Source organism: Vulpes vulpes, chromosome 1 (genome assembly GCF_048418805.1).
Source record: "Vulpes vulpes isolate BD-2025 chromosome 1, VulVul3, whole genome shotgun sequence".
Classification (NCBI taxonomy): domain Eukaryota; kingdom Metazoa; phylum Chordata; class Mammalia; order Carnivora; family Canidae; genus Vulpes; species Vulpes vulpes.
Genome location: NC_132780.1, coordinates 128,748,397 through 128,764,956, shown reverse-complemented (window position 1 = coordinate 128,764,956; position 16,560 = coordinate 128,748,397). Strand labels below are relative to the sequence as shown.

The 16,560-nt window shown below is 53.1% G+C and overlaps 1 protein-coding gene across 3 annotated transcripts; it reads right to left on the bottom strand.

Annotated features, from left to right (window-relative positions):
- Positions 1-1,060: 1,060 nt before the first annotated feature.
- On the bottom strand, positions 1,061-10,714 carry CPN2 (carboxypeptidase N subunit 2). Of its 3 annotated transcripts, none has more exons than XM_025990337.2 (2): positions 10,531-10,714; positions 1,061-4,165 (listed from the first exon to the last, which is right to left on the bottom strand). In XM_025990337.2, the coding sequence occupies exon 2, from the start codon at positions 4,160-4,162 to the stop codon at positions 2,519-2,521; it is 1,644 nt and encodes a 547-aa protein (XP_025846122.2). In that variant the 5' UTR covers positions 4,163-4,165; positions 10,531-10,714; the 3' UTR covers positions 1,061-2,518. The 3 variants fall into 3 exon arrangements, 2 of the variants coding, with proteins under 2 accessions (XP_025846122.2, XP_072582838.1); XM_072726737.1 differs by lacking the exon at positions 10,531-10,714 and adding an exon at positions 5,756-6,012; XR_011995254.1 differs by lacking the exon at positions 1,061-4,165 and adding an exon at positions 8,736-8,978 and having other exon boundaries at positions 10,531-10,666.
- Positions 10,715-16,560: the final 5,846 nt, after the last annotated feature.

Genomic DNA, 16,560 nt, shown 5'->3' with positions numbered 1-16,560 from the left:
TCAACCTTGGCTGAGCATTAGATGTCCCTGCGGGACTTAGGAATAAGACTGCTCTCTGGGTCCCCCCAGGCTGATTGAATCAAATCCCCGGTAGTGGGGGCTGCCCTGGTACCTGTTGTTGGGGTTGGCTTAACGTCCCCAGGTGATTCTGAGGTTCAATCAGCATCAAGAACCAGACTCCCGGGGCGCCTGGGTGGTCAGCCCATTAAGTGTCTGCCTTGGGTTCAGATCACGGTCTCATGGTCCTGGGATGGAGCCCATGCCTGGCCCCTTGCTCAGCGGAGAGTCTGCTTCTCCCTCTCCCTCTCCACCTGCTTGTACACGCTCTCTCTCTCCCAGATAAACAAAAAATCTTTAGAAGAAGAAGAGGAAGAGGAAGAAGAGGAAGAAGAACCACCAAACTCCTGGGGCGCCTGGGTGGCTCAGTCAGTAGGTGTCCAGCTCTTGGTTTCGGCTCAGGTCGTGGTCTCCGGGTCATGAAATAGGTTGGTCTCCATGCTCGGCGAGGCGTCTGTTGGGGTTCTCTCTCTCCCTCTCACTCAGCCCCTCCCAAGTGCTCTCACTCACTCGCTCTCTCTCAAATAAACAAATAAATAAATCTTTAAAAAAGAACCAAACTGAGGAAAGGCCCAGAGAGGAGCCACGATTGGCCAGAGGCTGAAGATTAAGGAAGAGGGGAGCCAAGTGTCCTGATTTCAATTCCAGAACCCATCAGAGCTTTACTCTGCCCCAGACTGGGACAGCTGCAGCAGGAGACAGGCAGCAGGGCATGAGGCCTCCCGGGGTGTGGGGCGCCCTCGGAGCCTCGTCTCTGCTGCACTCGTTCTGACTGAAGGGATGCTCGGCGCCTCTGCTTCCCCTCAAGATCCTGTGGCCCCCTGCATGGCGAGGACTTCTTCCACTGCAGACTTTGCCCTGGCCTCCCTCTGGCCCGGAGGAGAACCATCCTCTGGTTCCCCACCGCCTCCATGGTACCGTTTCCCCAACATTCGTCAGGTGGCTGGGCTGCCAGCTAAAACACTGCATACCCAACTGCAAATCATCTTGTAGTATAAGTAGGTCCCATGCAACATGTATATGTTTATTTGCAAAAATCTGGCAATGCTACCCAAAAGAGCACAGTAACTCTGGTCTCACCGAGCCAACTTGAAAGGGAAAAGAAGCAGCTTGCTCAGACGACACAGCCCCTGGCTGTTAGCCAGAGCTCTTTTCCCCAACATCACTCAGCACAATTATACTGTAATTTAATAAAGAGTTAGAGTTTGGGGGGAAATATAATTAAGAGAAATGTCACTCGATTATCTTGTTCCTTTATCTCTGGCAGCAGATGCCTGAGTGGGTGGTGAGCTGTAGTTCAGACAGGTGGTCGTGAACTCCCAGAGGTGCTGGGTGCGGCGGTGCTCCCCCCCGGAGAGGACGCATCCCCCGCAGAGGGAAGGCCGCGGCCTCGTGCAGCTGGCCCGGGCCGGGCAGGACGGCACAGCGGGGCTGGCGTTACAGGACTTCAGGTCTCAGACATCGGGCCTCGGCCTTCCGGAGGCGGCACGGTCCCCCAACCGTGGAGGACCGATGAAGATTTGAATTCCAAAGCTTCTGGGAGCTGAACCCAATGAATCTGGGAGCCTGTTCCTTCGGCAAATCTGCTGAACGACCTTCCATCCTCTTAGAATTTATGGTGATTCTGATTTGAGCCTCGGGAAGCACGTTTTTTAAAAGAGCATCACTGGACATGAGGGAGGAGGGACACTTCTTTGTCTGACGCGGACATGTGCTCCTGTCTTCCCCCAAACCTGTCCCTGCCCCTGGTGATGGCTTCACTGTCCTCCACCCAGAAGCCAGGACACGTGCACCCTTGTCTGACCTCTCCTGGCAGACCACGAGTGAGTTCCTGGAGGGCCTGCCATACGTCAGATTCACTTCTCCCTCCCTCACCCCGGCATTTCCCCCGACCAGTCCACACTGCAGGCAGGAGAACCAGGCAGGAGCTGCACATGATTTGGTCTGGGGAGACAAAGAGCCTCCTCGGGCTGGGAACAGGAAGGGGGAATGGACAGAGGGGTGCTCAGAAGCATTCGCTGACTGGTAGGCCAATGAGGATCAAGGCTGAGAAGAGACCAGAGACCACACCCGGCTCCTGGGCTTGGCGACCTGCTGGAGGGGAATCCAGGAGGAACGGGGAGCAGGTCTGTTCCACACGGGTTTGTGGGTGAATGATCAGACACGGGGCTGCAGGTTGTCGTGCATCCCGCCCATGAACCTGAGATGGAGATGTGGGTTGTCACGCATCCCATCCCAGGGACATGCACAAGATTCCCCAGGGAGACCGAACAACAGGCTCCTGGGGGGCATCAGCACGGAGGAGGTACCTGGGAGACCGAAGGGGTGGCTGGGCTCTTAGGGAGTGGTGTCCTGCCAACCAGAGGAGGACTGGTGCTGAGAGCTGAGGCCCACTGAGGCACATGCACCAGAAAGCCGACAACTGAAGTGCCTCCAGGCCTCAGCTCCGTATGCCCTGCGCCTAGTGCCCCCCTGGCTGAGCCTCGATAGCCACAGTGACCCTCACAGAGCCACAGCTCGACTTCAAGTCCCACTCCTGGCTGGCATTATATGTCATCCCCGGGGGGCCCGACCCCTGCCTGGGAGACAGCTGGATGTTTAGCCAGCGACACCGGGCCTCGTCACAGGCAAGCACCACGGTGCCCTCGGGGTTGCTGTAGGTGCACCGGCTCCAGACAGACCTCTCCTCCACCCCCAGGTCCCAGCTGCTCCCTGGGTCCCCGTGCTCTGGCCCCGGGGCCTGGAAGCCCAAGTGATCCCGGGTGACAGGACACACCAGCTGCTCCTCCTTTAGGGCAGGCAACACCTGGCCCTTCAGATAGGCGGGGCCCGCACAGTAGGTCTGGATGTTGAAGAGCCGGTCGCTGTACTGGTACAGCCACTGAAAGAGGTAGGCCAGGTGGCAGTCGCATTGCCAGGGGTTGCCGTGCAGGGCCAGGTTGAACAGGTTGTAGTTGCTGTCGAAGATGCCCTTGGGGAGCGTGGTCAGGAGGTTCCTAGACAGACTGAGCAGTTCCAGATTGGACAGGTTCTGGAAGAGGGCTGGGTGCAGGGCTGTCAGGTTGTTGCTGCCCAAGTAGAGCTTAACCAGCCCCTCAAGGCCTCTGAAGACGCCGGCCGGGAGGTGGGTAATGGCGTTGTGCGACAGCGTCAGGGAACTGAGGCTGGACAGGTTGGCAAAGGCGCCCTCGCTGACGGCCTCCAGCTTGTTGTAGGACAGAGACAGGACCAGCAGGCCAGGGGTAGGGGCGAAGAGGCCGGCGGGCAGCACCCGCAGCGCGTTCCCCTGCAGGCTCAGGAAGGTCAGGTTGCCCAGGGAGGAGAAGACCGAGGGGGGCAGGTGCCCGATGGCATTGCGCTGCAGCCACAGCTGCTCCAGCCGGAAGAGCCGGGAGAACACCCCCGGGGGCAGCTCCGAGATGGAGTTGCCGTCCAGGAAGAGCTCCCGTAGGCTGTGCAGGCCACCGAACACACCTGGGGGCAGGCCGGAGAGCGCGTTGTCGCTCAGCCTCAGGGTCTGCAGGCTGCCCAGGGGGTCAAACAGCCCCTCGGGCAAGTGGGCCAGCAGGTTCTGAGCCAGGTTGAGGCTCTGCAGACGCATCAGAGGCTGGAAGAGCCTCCTGGGCAGGCTCTGGAGCTGGTTGCCCTGCAGCTGGAGAGACTCCAGGGCTTCCATGTGGCCGAAGAGGCCCTCGGGCAGAGCCTCCAGCAGGTTGAAGTTGAGCGTGAACTTGCTGAGCGAGGTCAGGTTGGAGAAGGCGGCGGAGCTGAGGTTGGCGAAGGCGCCGCCCGTGACCTCCAGGTCCTGCAGCCTGGGCAGCCCCCCGAAGGCGTCCGGCCCGAGGTGCTGGAGCGGGGCGTTGAGGAAGACCACCTTGGTCAGGTTGGGGCTGCCGCTGAAGGCCCTGGACCCAAGCGCGCTGAGCGACGTCTCCACGAAGACGATGTCGGTGGCGAGCGGCGGGATGTCGGGCGGGACGGCAGCCAGCTCGGCGTCGGAGCAGAAGAGCTCCTGCGCGAAGCAGTCGCAGCCCGCGGGGCAGGGCCGGGCGCACCGGGCCAGGAGCAGGAGGCAGGCCCAGCGCAGCCAGGCCCGGGGCAGCATGTCCTGGTCCCGGGGAAGAGAGAGCACAGGTGACGTCTAATCAGGGCGTGAGGCCAGGGGGCGGCGGGGATGGCAGTGGGGATAGTGGGGACAGGGGCGGCAGCCTGGCGAGCTCCACGGGTGCAGGGCTCAGACCTCCAACAGCGAGGGGCCACGGGGCCTGTCCCCGGTCGCCGGGGGGTCAGGGGCAGGGCCCACGTCCCGGCCTCCTGGTGTCCCGTGTTCTCTCCAGGTGGGAGAGCGGGCAAATGAGGTCAAAAGGCATGGAAGCGAGGGAAGGGAGGGGACCGTGGGGTCTTGGAAGTTTGCAGGCAACGGGTAAAATGCGGGAGGTTATTAGCGCCTTGGAGAAGCTTCAACCATGACTGCCCGTGTTCCCGCCGCATTTCAGAGCCTCACTGTCTGTTCTCGTATTTCTGCCAGGGGTGACGGGCTCCGATCTTTTTTTCTTTTTTTTTTTTAAAGATATTATTTATTTATTCATGAGAGACAGAGAGAGAGAGAGAGAGAGAGGCAGAGACACAGGCAGAGGGAGAAGCAGGCTCCATGAAGGGAGCCCGATGCAGGACTTGATCCCGGGACCCCGGGGTCAGGCCCTGGGCCAAAGGTAGGGCTAAACAGCTGGGCCCCTGGGCTGCCCTGATGGGCTCCTATCTTGAATGCGTCACCTGCTCCCTGCTCCTGCTGCCAAATGCTCTCCTACTGCCCACCTGCCTCCCCAGCACCTTGGAGCCCGTGGAACTTTCCAACACTGTGTGGACAGAACGGTCCCAGATACGGGGATTCCACAGACCAGTAGGTTTTCGTTTTTTGGGTTTTAAGTAAGGAAAGAGGACCGAGGTTTAAGTTAGCTAAAAAAAAAAAAAAAAAAAAATGTAATGTAAGCATCCAACCCCAGGTCACAAATTGGTGTTGCCATGTACAGGTGTGTCTTATGGCTCAATTTTTTTCTTATATATGAACCACTAGCCAATATGTAAAAATTGAGGAATATCACATTAAAAAGTCCAGATTTCAGGATGATTTAGGAGCAGCGGCTCACATTCCCGCACGACCTGACCAACCGGGGCTCAGCTGCCCCACCAGGGGGTGTGCACCCCCCGGGCACTACTGCTCCCACCCATCATTTACGGGGCTCGTAGCGGCACAAGTCCTGTGAGTTCCGGTACCGGCTGCACCACATTCCAGCCGTGTGACCTTGGGCATGTCACTGAATCCGGCTTCTTCACTCTCCTTATCTGTAGAACCGGGTAACAATAGTGCCTACCACCGCGTCAGGGTAAGTGCAAGGGTTGACTGAGGAAACGTAGGCAATGCTTTTAGATCAGTGTCTGACATAAAGTGAGAAATTAATAAATTGTGTTATTGTTAAAGATTGTAAGCCACCGTCGTAACAGAAGGGTTATTTGAACACCAAAAAAGTAGGAAGAATAGAATGGCCTTTAGATAGAATATATTTGGCTTTACTAAAAAAGACAGGAAGGAACGAAAGAAGAGAGAGAGAGAGACAGGAGGCAAAGAGAGAAGGAGGAAGGAACAAAGACAGAAAGAGAAAAACCTTTGAACAACATGACCCTAGTTTTCTCAACTTACCTGCCCCCAGTAAGCACCAGAGGCGGCTTGGTGCTGGGGCATCTTGGCTCCAAAGCCCTCTTGCCGGCTGCCTCTCTGCTGCCCTTGGCCGGCTGCCTCCTCCATCCGAACGGCTCCCCATGGGCAAACAGCGCTTACGAAACCTCCCTAACCCCGCTCCCATTCGGGCACTCAATAATCTGATTTTTCCAGGAATTTTCCTGCCTAATCAATAGAGCAGGGACCGTTTCTCCCACAGAAAGCACAACCCCCACCCCCTCGGGGCTCCTCCGCGGTTGCAGAGATACTGCGTGAGCCCCAGGAAGTAGGAGGGAAGGGCTCGGCTGTAACGACCGGGCCTGCCACTCACTACACCCGAGTCCGGCTCCTAGACGGACAGCCTCGAGGGAACAGAGCCGTGGGCTGAAGCTGCGCTCTGTAACCCTGTCTGGGGTTGAGAAGCAAGGGGCACACAGGTCTGGGGTGGCTACAGATAAGAAGAGGGCCCTGGCTGCAGAAGGAAGAGGTGGCCAAGGCAGCCCGGGGGTCTCAGTGGTTGAGCATCTGCCTTCGGCCCAGGGCGTGACCCTGGAGACCTGGGATCGAGTCCCACGTTGGGCTCCCTGCATGGAGCCTGCTTCTCCCTCTGCCTGTGTCTCTGCCTCTCTCTCTCTCTCTGTCTCTCATGAATAAATAAATTAAATAAAAAAAAAAAGGAAGAGGTGGCCAGTGCCCCATCCCCACCTGCCACCTGGACTGCCACTAGGGATCCTACACAAAACCCCCAGGGATCCGGACAGGAGCCTTCCTTGACCTCGCGAATCGGGTGTCTGGTGGTATGTTCCTCTAATTCAGCAGCTAGCTTAGCTCTCTGAAATGATGGCTCTCCGTGGCTGCCCTTGTGAGCTAGGCAAGCTCATCTCTGTGCTCAGCGTCCAGCCCAGCGTTGACCTACCGTGGGCTTGGCTAGGCTTCATCAAACCGAACTCTCCATAGCTGGGATGAGCAGCTTGGCCAAGCCCAAATGGATGATCACCAGCCAGACCGTGACACTGGACTCGAATCCTCCTCCTCCAGAGAGTAAGAGGAGAAATCTGTATCTTAAATATGCCATAACGGGCAGCCCTGGTGGCGCAGCGGTTTAGTGCCGCCTGCAGCCCAGGGCATGATCCTGGAGACCCTGGATCGATTCCCACATCAGGCTCCCTGCATGGAGCCTGCTTCTCCCTCTGCCTGTGTCTCTGCGCCCCCCCTCCTGTCTCTATGAATAAATAAAAAATCTTTTAAAAATAAATAAATAAATAAATAAATAAATAAATAAATAAGCCATAATGCATAATGATGTGCCAGTCCCCTTTCTTGTTAACTCCTTTGCTCCTTGGCTCCCAAAGGCAGTTTCCAGAAAAAAAACTTCCACTAGAACGGCCACATACAAGGGACCTCACCTAGTCTGTCCCCACATGCCTAAAGTCATGCACTGCTGTGACATGGTCAGCCTAGGGAGGATCGACCTGGATAGGAGCTGGATGAGGACCTGGATGAGGAGCGCCTGGGTACCTGAAGCAAGATTTAAAGTGGTGCCATAGGCTCCAGAGGTATGTGTCCCTTTGTTTTGCAAACTTCTCACCCCTTGGAGGTGTTGTGGTGGGAAGAGGGCCAGAACAGGACCTCTGTGGTTCAGGAAGGAGAGAGCCCCCATCTACGGGGTTGGAGGAAGCAGGGGATGGTACTCACAGTGAGGGTGCGGACGTGGGCCATTTCTCAGCTATCCACCCCCAGCCCAAGACTCATTCTCTTTGTGTCCTAGAGTCAGACAGTCTATGGCTACAGGCGCTGTCTCTAGCCCCCATTTGCTGTGTGGCCTTCGCTGAGTTGCTTAACCTCTCTGTACTTCCATTTCCTTATCTTCAAACAGCAAACTTTAATTCTACCTATTTCACAGGGTTGTTCTGGGGACTGAATGAGAAAATATGTTGGAAGCTGCAAACCCAGTGCCTGGCGCACAGTGAGCGTTCATGACCTTGATTATTCGGAGCTCAGGCCAGCCCCAACTTTGCTCTAAAATTGTCACAGAGGTCAGCTATGGAAAACCTGCTGAGATCATCCAATCACCCCCTTTGTGGACCAGCAAGATGCCTCTCTATAGCACTTTTTCTGGCTGTTTCCTCCCAGCCAAGGGAAGCTTGTAATTGTTTTGTCCTTGGTTCGGGGCAGCACAGATTCTGATGGCTCTGGCCGGGATGCCCTAGACTTGGGCTCCTTTCCCAAGTGCCCTCAAGAGCAGGTCACTGGGGGCTCTGGAGATGGGAAGTGCTCCTGCCGAGGCACTGTGGGGGCTGGCAGCACCAGGGACTGTGGGACAGGAGCCAGGAGATTCCTGCTCCTCATCTGAGAAACCACCTCCACATTTCTGCAGAGACCAGCAAATGCCCACAGAAAACGTTCCATACTTTCAGCAAGCCAGGGGAGTCTGGCTTTGGCAGGGGCAGGGGCAGGGGAGTGGTTGACTGGTTGCAAATGGACTTTTTCCTCTTCTCAAATTGCTTTTGGATTGATATGTTTCTGTGTGTGCCACAGGCTGGCCTGTCATCCACCACAGAGCCAACCCTCACTGCTTCCAGAGGGTGATGGGTGCCCAGAGCCGCAGCCCCGAACTGTCAGAGGACTGCTGCTGCTGTACTCAGGGATGGCAATGTCCAGGTCTGCATCGCCAGCAGGGCTGGACTCTGCCCCTTGGGCCCCAGTACCTCTCAGGGCAGGAGGAGGGACATCACAGGCTCATCTGGAGCCCCTGACTGCTCCGTCCAGGTCGCCCCGGAAGTCCTGCCGCTCCTTGGACCCTGGGCTCCCTTCCTGGGCTCCTGCCTCTGCCCCCACCCAACCTGTGCAGCGGGCTGGCCCTCCACCTGCTGCCCACTGTGTCCCAGGCAGTGAAGTAACCCCTAGTGCCTGGCTTCTGCATTTGTAAATTGAGAACAATCACGATAGCAACACTACCACCTAAATTACAGTTTTGTTAGACTTGTGGTCATTAAATGAGATAACTGGCATTGAGTTTGTGATACAGTGATATAGTAAGAAATATATATTTGGGGGATCCCTGGGTGGCGCAACAGTTTGGCGCCTGCCTTTGGCCCAGGGCGTGATCCTGGAGACCCGGGATCGAGTCCCACGTCGGGCTCCCGGTGCATGGAGCCTGCTTCTTCCTCTGCCTATGTCTCTGCCTCTCTCTCTCACTGTGTGCCTATCATAAATAAAGAAAAATTAAAAAAAAAAAAAAGAAATATATATTTGGTCTTTGTCCTGGCTCCTGCCACAGAGCTCCAAAAACCCTTGAAATTTCCTGAGATAACAGAGGATTGTCTTTTATTATTCATAATGAGACCCTTTCAACCCACACATTTATATAAATGAAGTGACTCTCAATGGGCCCCTAGATAAGCTTCAGATTATACAGTTCAGAGGTAGCAGCTACCTCCGAAAAAGAGAATTGTGAGTGATTTTAATTCTTTCCTTTTGCTTTATCATATGTTTTCTACAGTTTCTAAAAATAATAATAAATAGGTCACTTTTGTAATAAGGTTGAAAATCATAAAAATTCAGATAATCATGTAAAACACACAACCCAGTTCCAAAGACACCATTCGGGCTTCCTGGGTTGCTCTCCTCCCTTGCAATTACATTGCGAAACCTCCAAAGAGCCTGTCAGCAGAGCGTAATCAGAGAAGCCGTGAACTGAGCACTGTCCTTTTTTCAGATGCGTCCTGTGCTTTGCCACCCCTACCTCCCCTTCTACCACCCTTTCCATTTTAGAATGTCCCAGTATCTCCCCATTTCCCCTGTATTCACACCTTCCCCGGGAAGCCGTCCTTGCCTGCATCTCCTGTGGATCCCATAGGTCATTCTCATCCTCGGTTGAATGTTTGGGTCCTTCTGCTCTAACTTCTGGTTGTTTGCACCCACCTGCCTGCGAGCTGCTGGGGCTGGGCATGCCTCCTGCAGCCTGTCTTGCCTGGCTGTACACCCCGCAGCTGGCCCAGAGCGGGGCCGAGTGTGGTGCGCTGAGTTGAACTCAGTGTGTCTGGGGCTCTTGGTCCCCTATAATCACATCTTGTGTTCCTTGTGCTTAGTGGAGCGGGGAAGCACTTGAGCTCTCCCAGGGCTGTGGCCCAGGTCCAAATTCCGACACTGCTCCCTACAGGCTCCGTGGGCTTGGGCAGGTCACTCCTCCTCTCCAAGCCTCAGCTCTCCCACGCATGATTGCAACCTCATCCTTCAGGGTTAAAATTTGTCCCCAGTTGGATAATATATATGCTTACACTGGATAATAAATACAAAGCACTTAACACAATACCTGGCAAATAGTAAATGTTCGATAAAAGGTAGCTACGTACAGATTTCATTCCTAGAGTGACTCTATCAACTAAACCAGGTCTCAAAGGGAAGCGGCAGGCTGGCATAAACCAGGCATAAAGGAGGAGGGAACCAGGCAAACCTGGACACACGGTAGTCCTGCTTATCCCACCATTCACTTTGTGCTCCCAGAGCACACGGACCAGGTCACCTTTATCTCAGGACGTCCTTGCTGCCACCTGCCTCCTGTCTCAGACCAGCACCACCCTGTCTGGGTACCGAGGGGGCTTCTCCCCCCATGGCAGAGGACAGGAACAGTGTATCCTGCTTGGGGTTGGGGACAGGCTCTGAGCCTGAGAGAAGTAACCTGCCCCTTTCCTGCCCTGCAGCCAGGATCCAAGGCAAGATTCCTGCCACATCCCCACAGACCCCAGGAGACCTACCGTGAGGGGCTGAGTGGATGCGCCCCAGAAGCTCTGGCTCTTCCTAGGGAGCAGAAGTGTGTCTGGTGTGGTCTATTGTCAGTGTGAGCCCAGCAGCCCCAGCACTGATCAAAGTTCCGGGCAGTGGTTCCTCCCCTCACATGGACTAAGTGTTCCCGGAATGTCACCAGGATCACAGGCAGGAGAAGAGAATATGGGGCAAGACCTCTGAAGATTAACCAAATGACCCTGAACTGGTTCCATGGACAGATGGCCACTGAGGCCAAAATCCAGCTAAGATCACAGGCCTGGCCACTTTAGGACTCTGGGACAGCCACTTGGCGCTAGAAAGTTCCCAGGAGGCTGATCCAGGGGTGAGGACCGAGGCCTGGGGTCCATGCTTACCTCCCCTCCTGGCAAAAGGCCAGTCTGGTGCCAGGAGCCTGACCTCGGCCGAACGGCTGGCCACAGGTACCTGAGTGGCTCTCGATGGCAGGAGGAATCCTAAGGATTGTGGGCTTGTTCCTTGATTTGTTTGCTTCATAAACTAGCTTTTTAAATCCTGAGTTAGAAGAGGAGAGATGGAAGGAGGTAAGTTTGGACCCAGTATGGAGAGGCACACTCTCCCCGTGGGGCTAGCCAGGGGTGGAAGAAGTTGCTTTGGAAAATAGTGGTTTCCTGTCTAGGGATGTTCTTCCAAGGGCTGCAGAATGAGGTGTGGTGTGTGTGTGTGTGCGTGTGTGCGCATAGGTGAGTGTGTACATGTCTTAAGGGGTGCAGAGTGAAGGCATGACCAAGGTAAGCAGTCTCAGATCATTTTCAATGTCCGGAGTCTACCATTCAAAGTAGACTGATGGTGGGGGCACCTGGGTGGCTCAGCGGTTGACCTGTGGCTCAGGGCGTGACCCTGGGGTCCTGGGATCGAGTCCCACATTGGGCTCCCTGCGAGGGGCCTGCTTCTCCCTCTCCCTGTGTCTCTGCCTCTCTCTGTGTCTCTCAGGAATAAATAAATAAAATATTTTTAAAAAACAAAAACAAAGTAGGCTGATGGCTTTAAAAGTCTTTGCATGATACTAATATTTATCTCGAGGGGGGCAGGCAAGAAGCCGGAGGAGGAGGGTCCCACCAACTTACCTAGACAACTTTCAAAACAACCCGAACACCCACAAATTCAACCGAGATGTAAAGAGAGAGCAGCTGGAGCGCTACAGAGAGAAAAGGGCTCACTTCTAGAAGTAGGAGGGCGGAGAAAAAAAAAAGAAATGCAGTGGGGGAGGGCACGGCACCCAGAAGGGGAGGCCTCGGGCGGAGCACCCGGAGCTGAGAACTCTGCCCTGGGCCTGGTTCCCGATTGAGAAGGCTCAGCAGGGAACGGGGCGGGGGGGACTGGCAGGAGTGCAGGGGAGCCTCCGGGTTCCCCAGGTGCTGGGGGGGGAGCACCGAGGGAGCACTGGGGGAGGCACGGTGGGGGGAGCACGGGGGACACACGGGGGGGCATGGGGCAAGGACCGGGGGAGCATGGGGGGAGCACCGGGGGAGCACAGGGGGTGGCACGGGGGGGGGGGGCATAGGGGGGCATAGGGGGAGCACAGGGGGAGCATGGGGGGCACGGAGGGAGCATGGGGGGAAGCACAAGGGAAGCACGGGGGGAGCACAGGGGTGGCACGGGGGGAGCACGGCAGGAGCACGGGGGGCGGCACGGGGGAACATGGGGGACACAGGGGGAGCACAGGGGGAGCATGGGGGGAGCACGAGGGGGGCGGCACAGGGGAGCATGGGGGCACGGAGGGAGCACGGGGGGGCATGGGGGGAGCACGGGGGGTACGGGGGGGGGCACGGAGGAGAGCACAGGGGGGAACACAGGGGGCGGCACGGTGGGGGGATCACGGAGGGAGCACGGGGGGGGTGCACGAGCTTACGGGGGTGCACCCCTAAGCCGCAGGGGGCGGAGGCGCAGAACGGCGAGGCCTCCCCGCTTCCCCCCCACCCCCACCCCCACACTCCCTCCCCTCACTCCACCCCTCCCCCTCCCACCCCACCCCCACCCCCCGCGCTCCCCCACCCCCTCCACCCTCCACCCTTCCCCCCTCCCCTCCTACCCCCACCCCTCCCTCTCACACCCCACCCCCACTGCTCCCTCTCACCCCCCCACCCTCCCACCACCCTTTCTCACCCCCCACCCCGCGCCCCACTGTGCAGCCCGAGCCTGGCCGGGTCGCGGTGGGGACTCCGGAGCGGACACGGGCCACCCCCACTCCTGTCTCAGTACGACTCCTTTTCACAGGAGGCTAAAAATTTCCAATTGTTTTTCTTTTCCCACCTTAACGTCAATATTTTACCAACTCTTCATTTGTAAGTTTTTTCCTTTCTGACTCTCATATTTCTACAATTACATGCCTTAGATGAATTTTTCACTTCTGGATTCCCTTCAATGTGTTCAATTTAATTTGGGGAGATACACGGGATATGGGTATTGGTTTGTTTTCTTTGTCTCTTTTCCTTTTACAATGGAGGAGTTAGTGCGTCCTAACACGCAGACCAAAATACACCCAGAACCACGTGGAACCCGAGCCGTCCATTCTGACAGATTATATTCCCTCTTCCTTCCCCTCCGGCCCTCTTCTTTTATCTTATGTTTTCATGGTCGATGTTGGCCAATATAAGCATTGCTGGTTTCTATGAATTTGGGATTGAGCATCTTCTAACATACAGAACAAAATACACGCAGAACCAAGAAGATCACCCTCTAGGTCCCCTCGGGGAAACTACGTGCTCCCTCCACTACCATTTCCTCACCACCACCATCCCCCCCTTTTCTTCTCGTTTTTCTTCTTCTTCTTTGCTTTTGGTTTTGGTTTTTTATTTTTACTACTTTGTTTTAAAATTTGTTTTTCAGGGACGCCAGGGTGGCTCAGAGATTGAGCATCCACCTTCGGTTCGGGTCATGATTCTGGGGTCCTGGGATCGAGTCCCACATCGATCAGGCTCCCCACAGGGACCTTGTTTCTGCCTCACTCTATCTCTTTCATGAATAAATGAATAAATTTAAAAAATTTTTTTTTCACGTTAGTGGTCTTTTTGTTTTCTTTTGTTCTGTTCTTTTTCTTTTATTTTCTGGTCTCTGACCTCTTCGGAATCATCTAGGGTGTGTTTTACTTGATATTTTTGACTCAGCTCGCGCATACTGCCACTCTGCACTGGACAAAATGACTAGAAGGAAGAACTCACCACAAAAGAAAGAACAGGAAGCAATACTCTGCCACAGAATTACTGAATGTGGATTTAAATACGATGTCAGAAATTCAATTCAGAAGTACAAATATAAAGTTACTGGCAGCTCTGGAAAAAAAGTGTAGAGGACTCAAAAGACTTTGTTACTACAGAATTTAGATCTAATCAGGCCAAAATTAAAAATAATTTAACTGAAATGCAATCCAAACTGGATGCTCTAAGTGCTAGGGTTAATGAGGTGGAAGAGAGTGTGAGTGCCATAGAAGAGAAGTTGAAAAAAAAAAAAAGAAAAAAAAAAAGAAGACAAGTTAATGGTAAGGAAGGAAGCTGAGGAACAAAGAGAAAAACAATTAAGAGCTCACTAGGAAAGGCTGAGATAAATAAACGACAGCTTGAGAAGCAAGAATATGCATCTAATTAGGATTCCAGAAGAGACTGAGAGAAATAGAGGACCCCAAGGTATATTTGAACAAATCATCGCTGAGAACTTCCCTAATCTTGGGAAGGAAACAGACATTCAGATCCAAGATGTAGAGAGGACCCCGCCAAAAATCAATTCAACACCTCGGCATTTAAGAGTGAAACTTGCAAATTTCAAAGATAAAGAGAAAATCCTTAAAGCAGGTCAAGGCAAGAGATGCCTAGCTTATAAGGGGAGAGATATCAGGTTAACAAAGACCTTGCCACAGACCTGGCAGGCCATAAAGGGCTGGCAGGATATATTCAGGGTCCTAAATGAGAAGAACATGCAGCCAAGAATACTGTGTCCAGCAAAACTGTCATTTAGAATAGGAGAGATAAAGAGCTTCCAGGATAGACAGAAACGAAAAGAATATGTGACCACCAAACTGGCTCTGCAAGAAATATTAAGGAGGACCCTGTAAAAGAAAGAGGGAGCCCCAAAAAACAATCCACAAAAACAGGGACTGAATAAGTAATATGGTGACACTAAATTCATATCTTTCAGTAGTTACTCTGAAGGTGAATGGGCTAAACGATCCCATCAAAAGACACAGGATATTGGACTGGATAAAAAAGCAAGACCTGGGACTCCTGGGTGGTTCAGCAGTTGAGCATCTGCCTTCGGTTCAGAACATGATCCTGGGGTCCTGGGATCAAGTCCCACGTCGGGCTCCCTGCATAGAGCTTACTTTTCCCTCTGCCTGTGTCTACCTCTCTGTGTGTCACCTCATGAATAAATAAATAAAATCTTAAAAAAAAAAAAAAAAGCAAGACCCACCTATATGCTGTCTACAAGAGACTATTTTAGACCCAAGGACACCTCCAGCCTGAAAATGAAAGGGTGGAGAACCATTTACCATTCAAATGGTCCTCAAAAGAAAGCTGAGGCTCCCCACAGGGACCTTGTTTCTGCCTCACTCTAAGTCTCATCATCATGTCAGATAAATTAAACTTTATACCAAAGACTGTAGAAAGATATGAAGAGTAAAACTAAATCATACTTAAACAGTCTGTCCAAAAAACAAAACAAAACAAAACAAAAAACAAACAAAAAACAGTCTATCCAATGAGAAGACCTAACAGTCATGAATATTTATGTCCCTAATGTGGGAGCTGCCAAGTACATCAATCAATTAACAACCAAAGTAAACAGATACTTAGATAATAACACACTAATAGTAGGCTTCAAGACGGCACTTTCTGCAAGTGACAGATCTTCTAAGCAGAACATCACCAAAGAAACAAGGCCCGTAAAATGATACACTGGACCAAATAGACTTCAGATATCACAGAACATTCCATCCGAATGCAACTGAATGCACACTCTTCTCAAGTGCACGTGGAACTTTCTCCGGATAGACCACATACTGGGTCGTAAGTCAGGTCTCAACTGATACCAAAAGACTGGGATTGTCCCCTGCATATTTTCAGACCACAACGCTCTGAAACTAAAACTCAATCACAAGAAGACATTTGGAAGCAACACATGGAGGTTAAAGAGCATCCTACTAAAAGATGAAAGGATATTAGAGAAGAATTTAAAAGATTCGTGGAAACTAATAAAAATGAAGACACAACGATTCAAAACCGGTCCTAAGAGGGAAATACATTGCAATACAAAATTGGAAAAAAATCAAATACACAAGCTCATTTCACACCTAAAGGAATTGGAGGAAGAACAGCAAATAAAGCCTACAGCAAGCAAAAGAAGAGAGATTATAAAGATACAAGCAGAACTCAATGAAGTAGAGACCAGAAGCAGCGTAGAACACATCGACAAAACCAGGAGTTGGTTCCTTGAAAGCATTAATAAATAGATAAACCATTAGCCAACTGTATTAAAAGGAAAAAAAAAGACTCAAATTAGTAAAATCACGAATGAAAGAGGAGAGATCACAACTAACTAACCAGCCCTTATGCAAATTACTTAATCTCTACAAGTCTTTGCCTATCTGTGGAATGGGTGCACACACACACACACACACACACACACACACACACACACACACATGAAATCAAGCTTCAGGTAGGAACAGGATACCCTGGGCATATTGTGTGTGTGGAGGGGAGATTTGCGTTAAGAACTCTAGGGACTTTCTGGGAAATGGGATGAGGACTCTGACCCCCTTTTCCATTAGCCAAAACTCCAGAAACCTGTCTTTGTGGACAGGTTCAGTGGTTAGGGGGACAAGAGGCCCTGCCCCAGTCACTGAAGGGGTCCAGCCCATGATATGGTGAGCGTACTATTGCCCCCTGTTTGGGTCCACCTGCCTCCGACAAGCCTACACCTGCCAGAGAGGATGTAAGAGCTAGAAGAGCCAGGAAAATTCAGCTAGAAACGTCTTTACTGGGCACAGC

Bases quoted from the DNA above. Each gene is read 5' to 3' on its own strand.
- CPN2 (XM_072726737.1), bottom strand. From the start codon at position 5,860: ATGGAGGAGGCAGCCGGCCAAGGGCAGCAGAGAGGCAGCCGGCAAGAG. The intron at 4,166-5,755 runs GTAAGTTGAGAA...CCCCGGGACCAG, and splicing joins CTGGTGCTTACTGGGGGCAG to GACATGCTGCCCCGGGCCTG.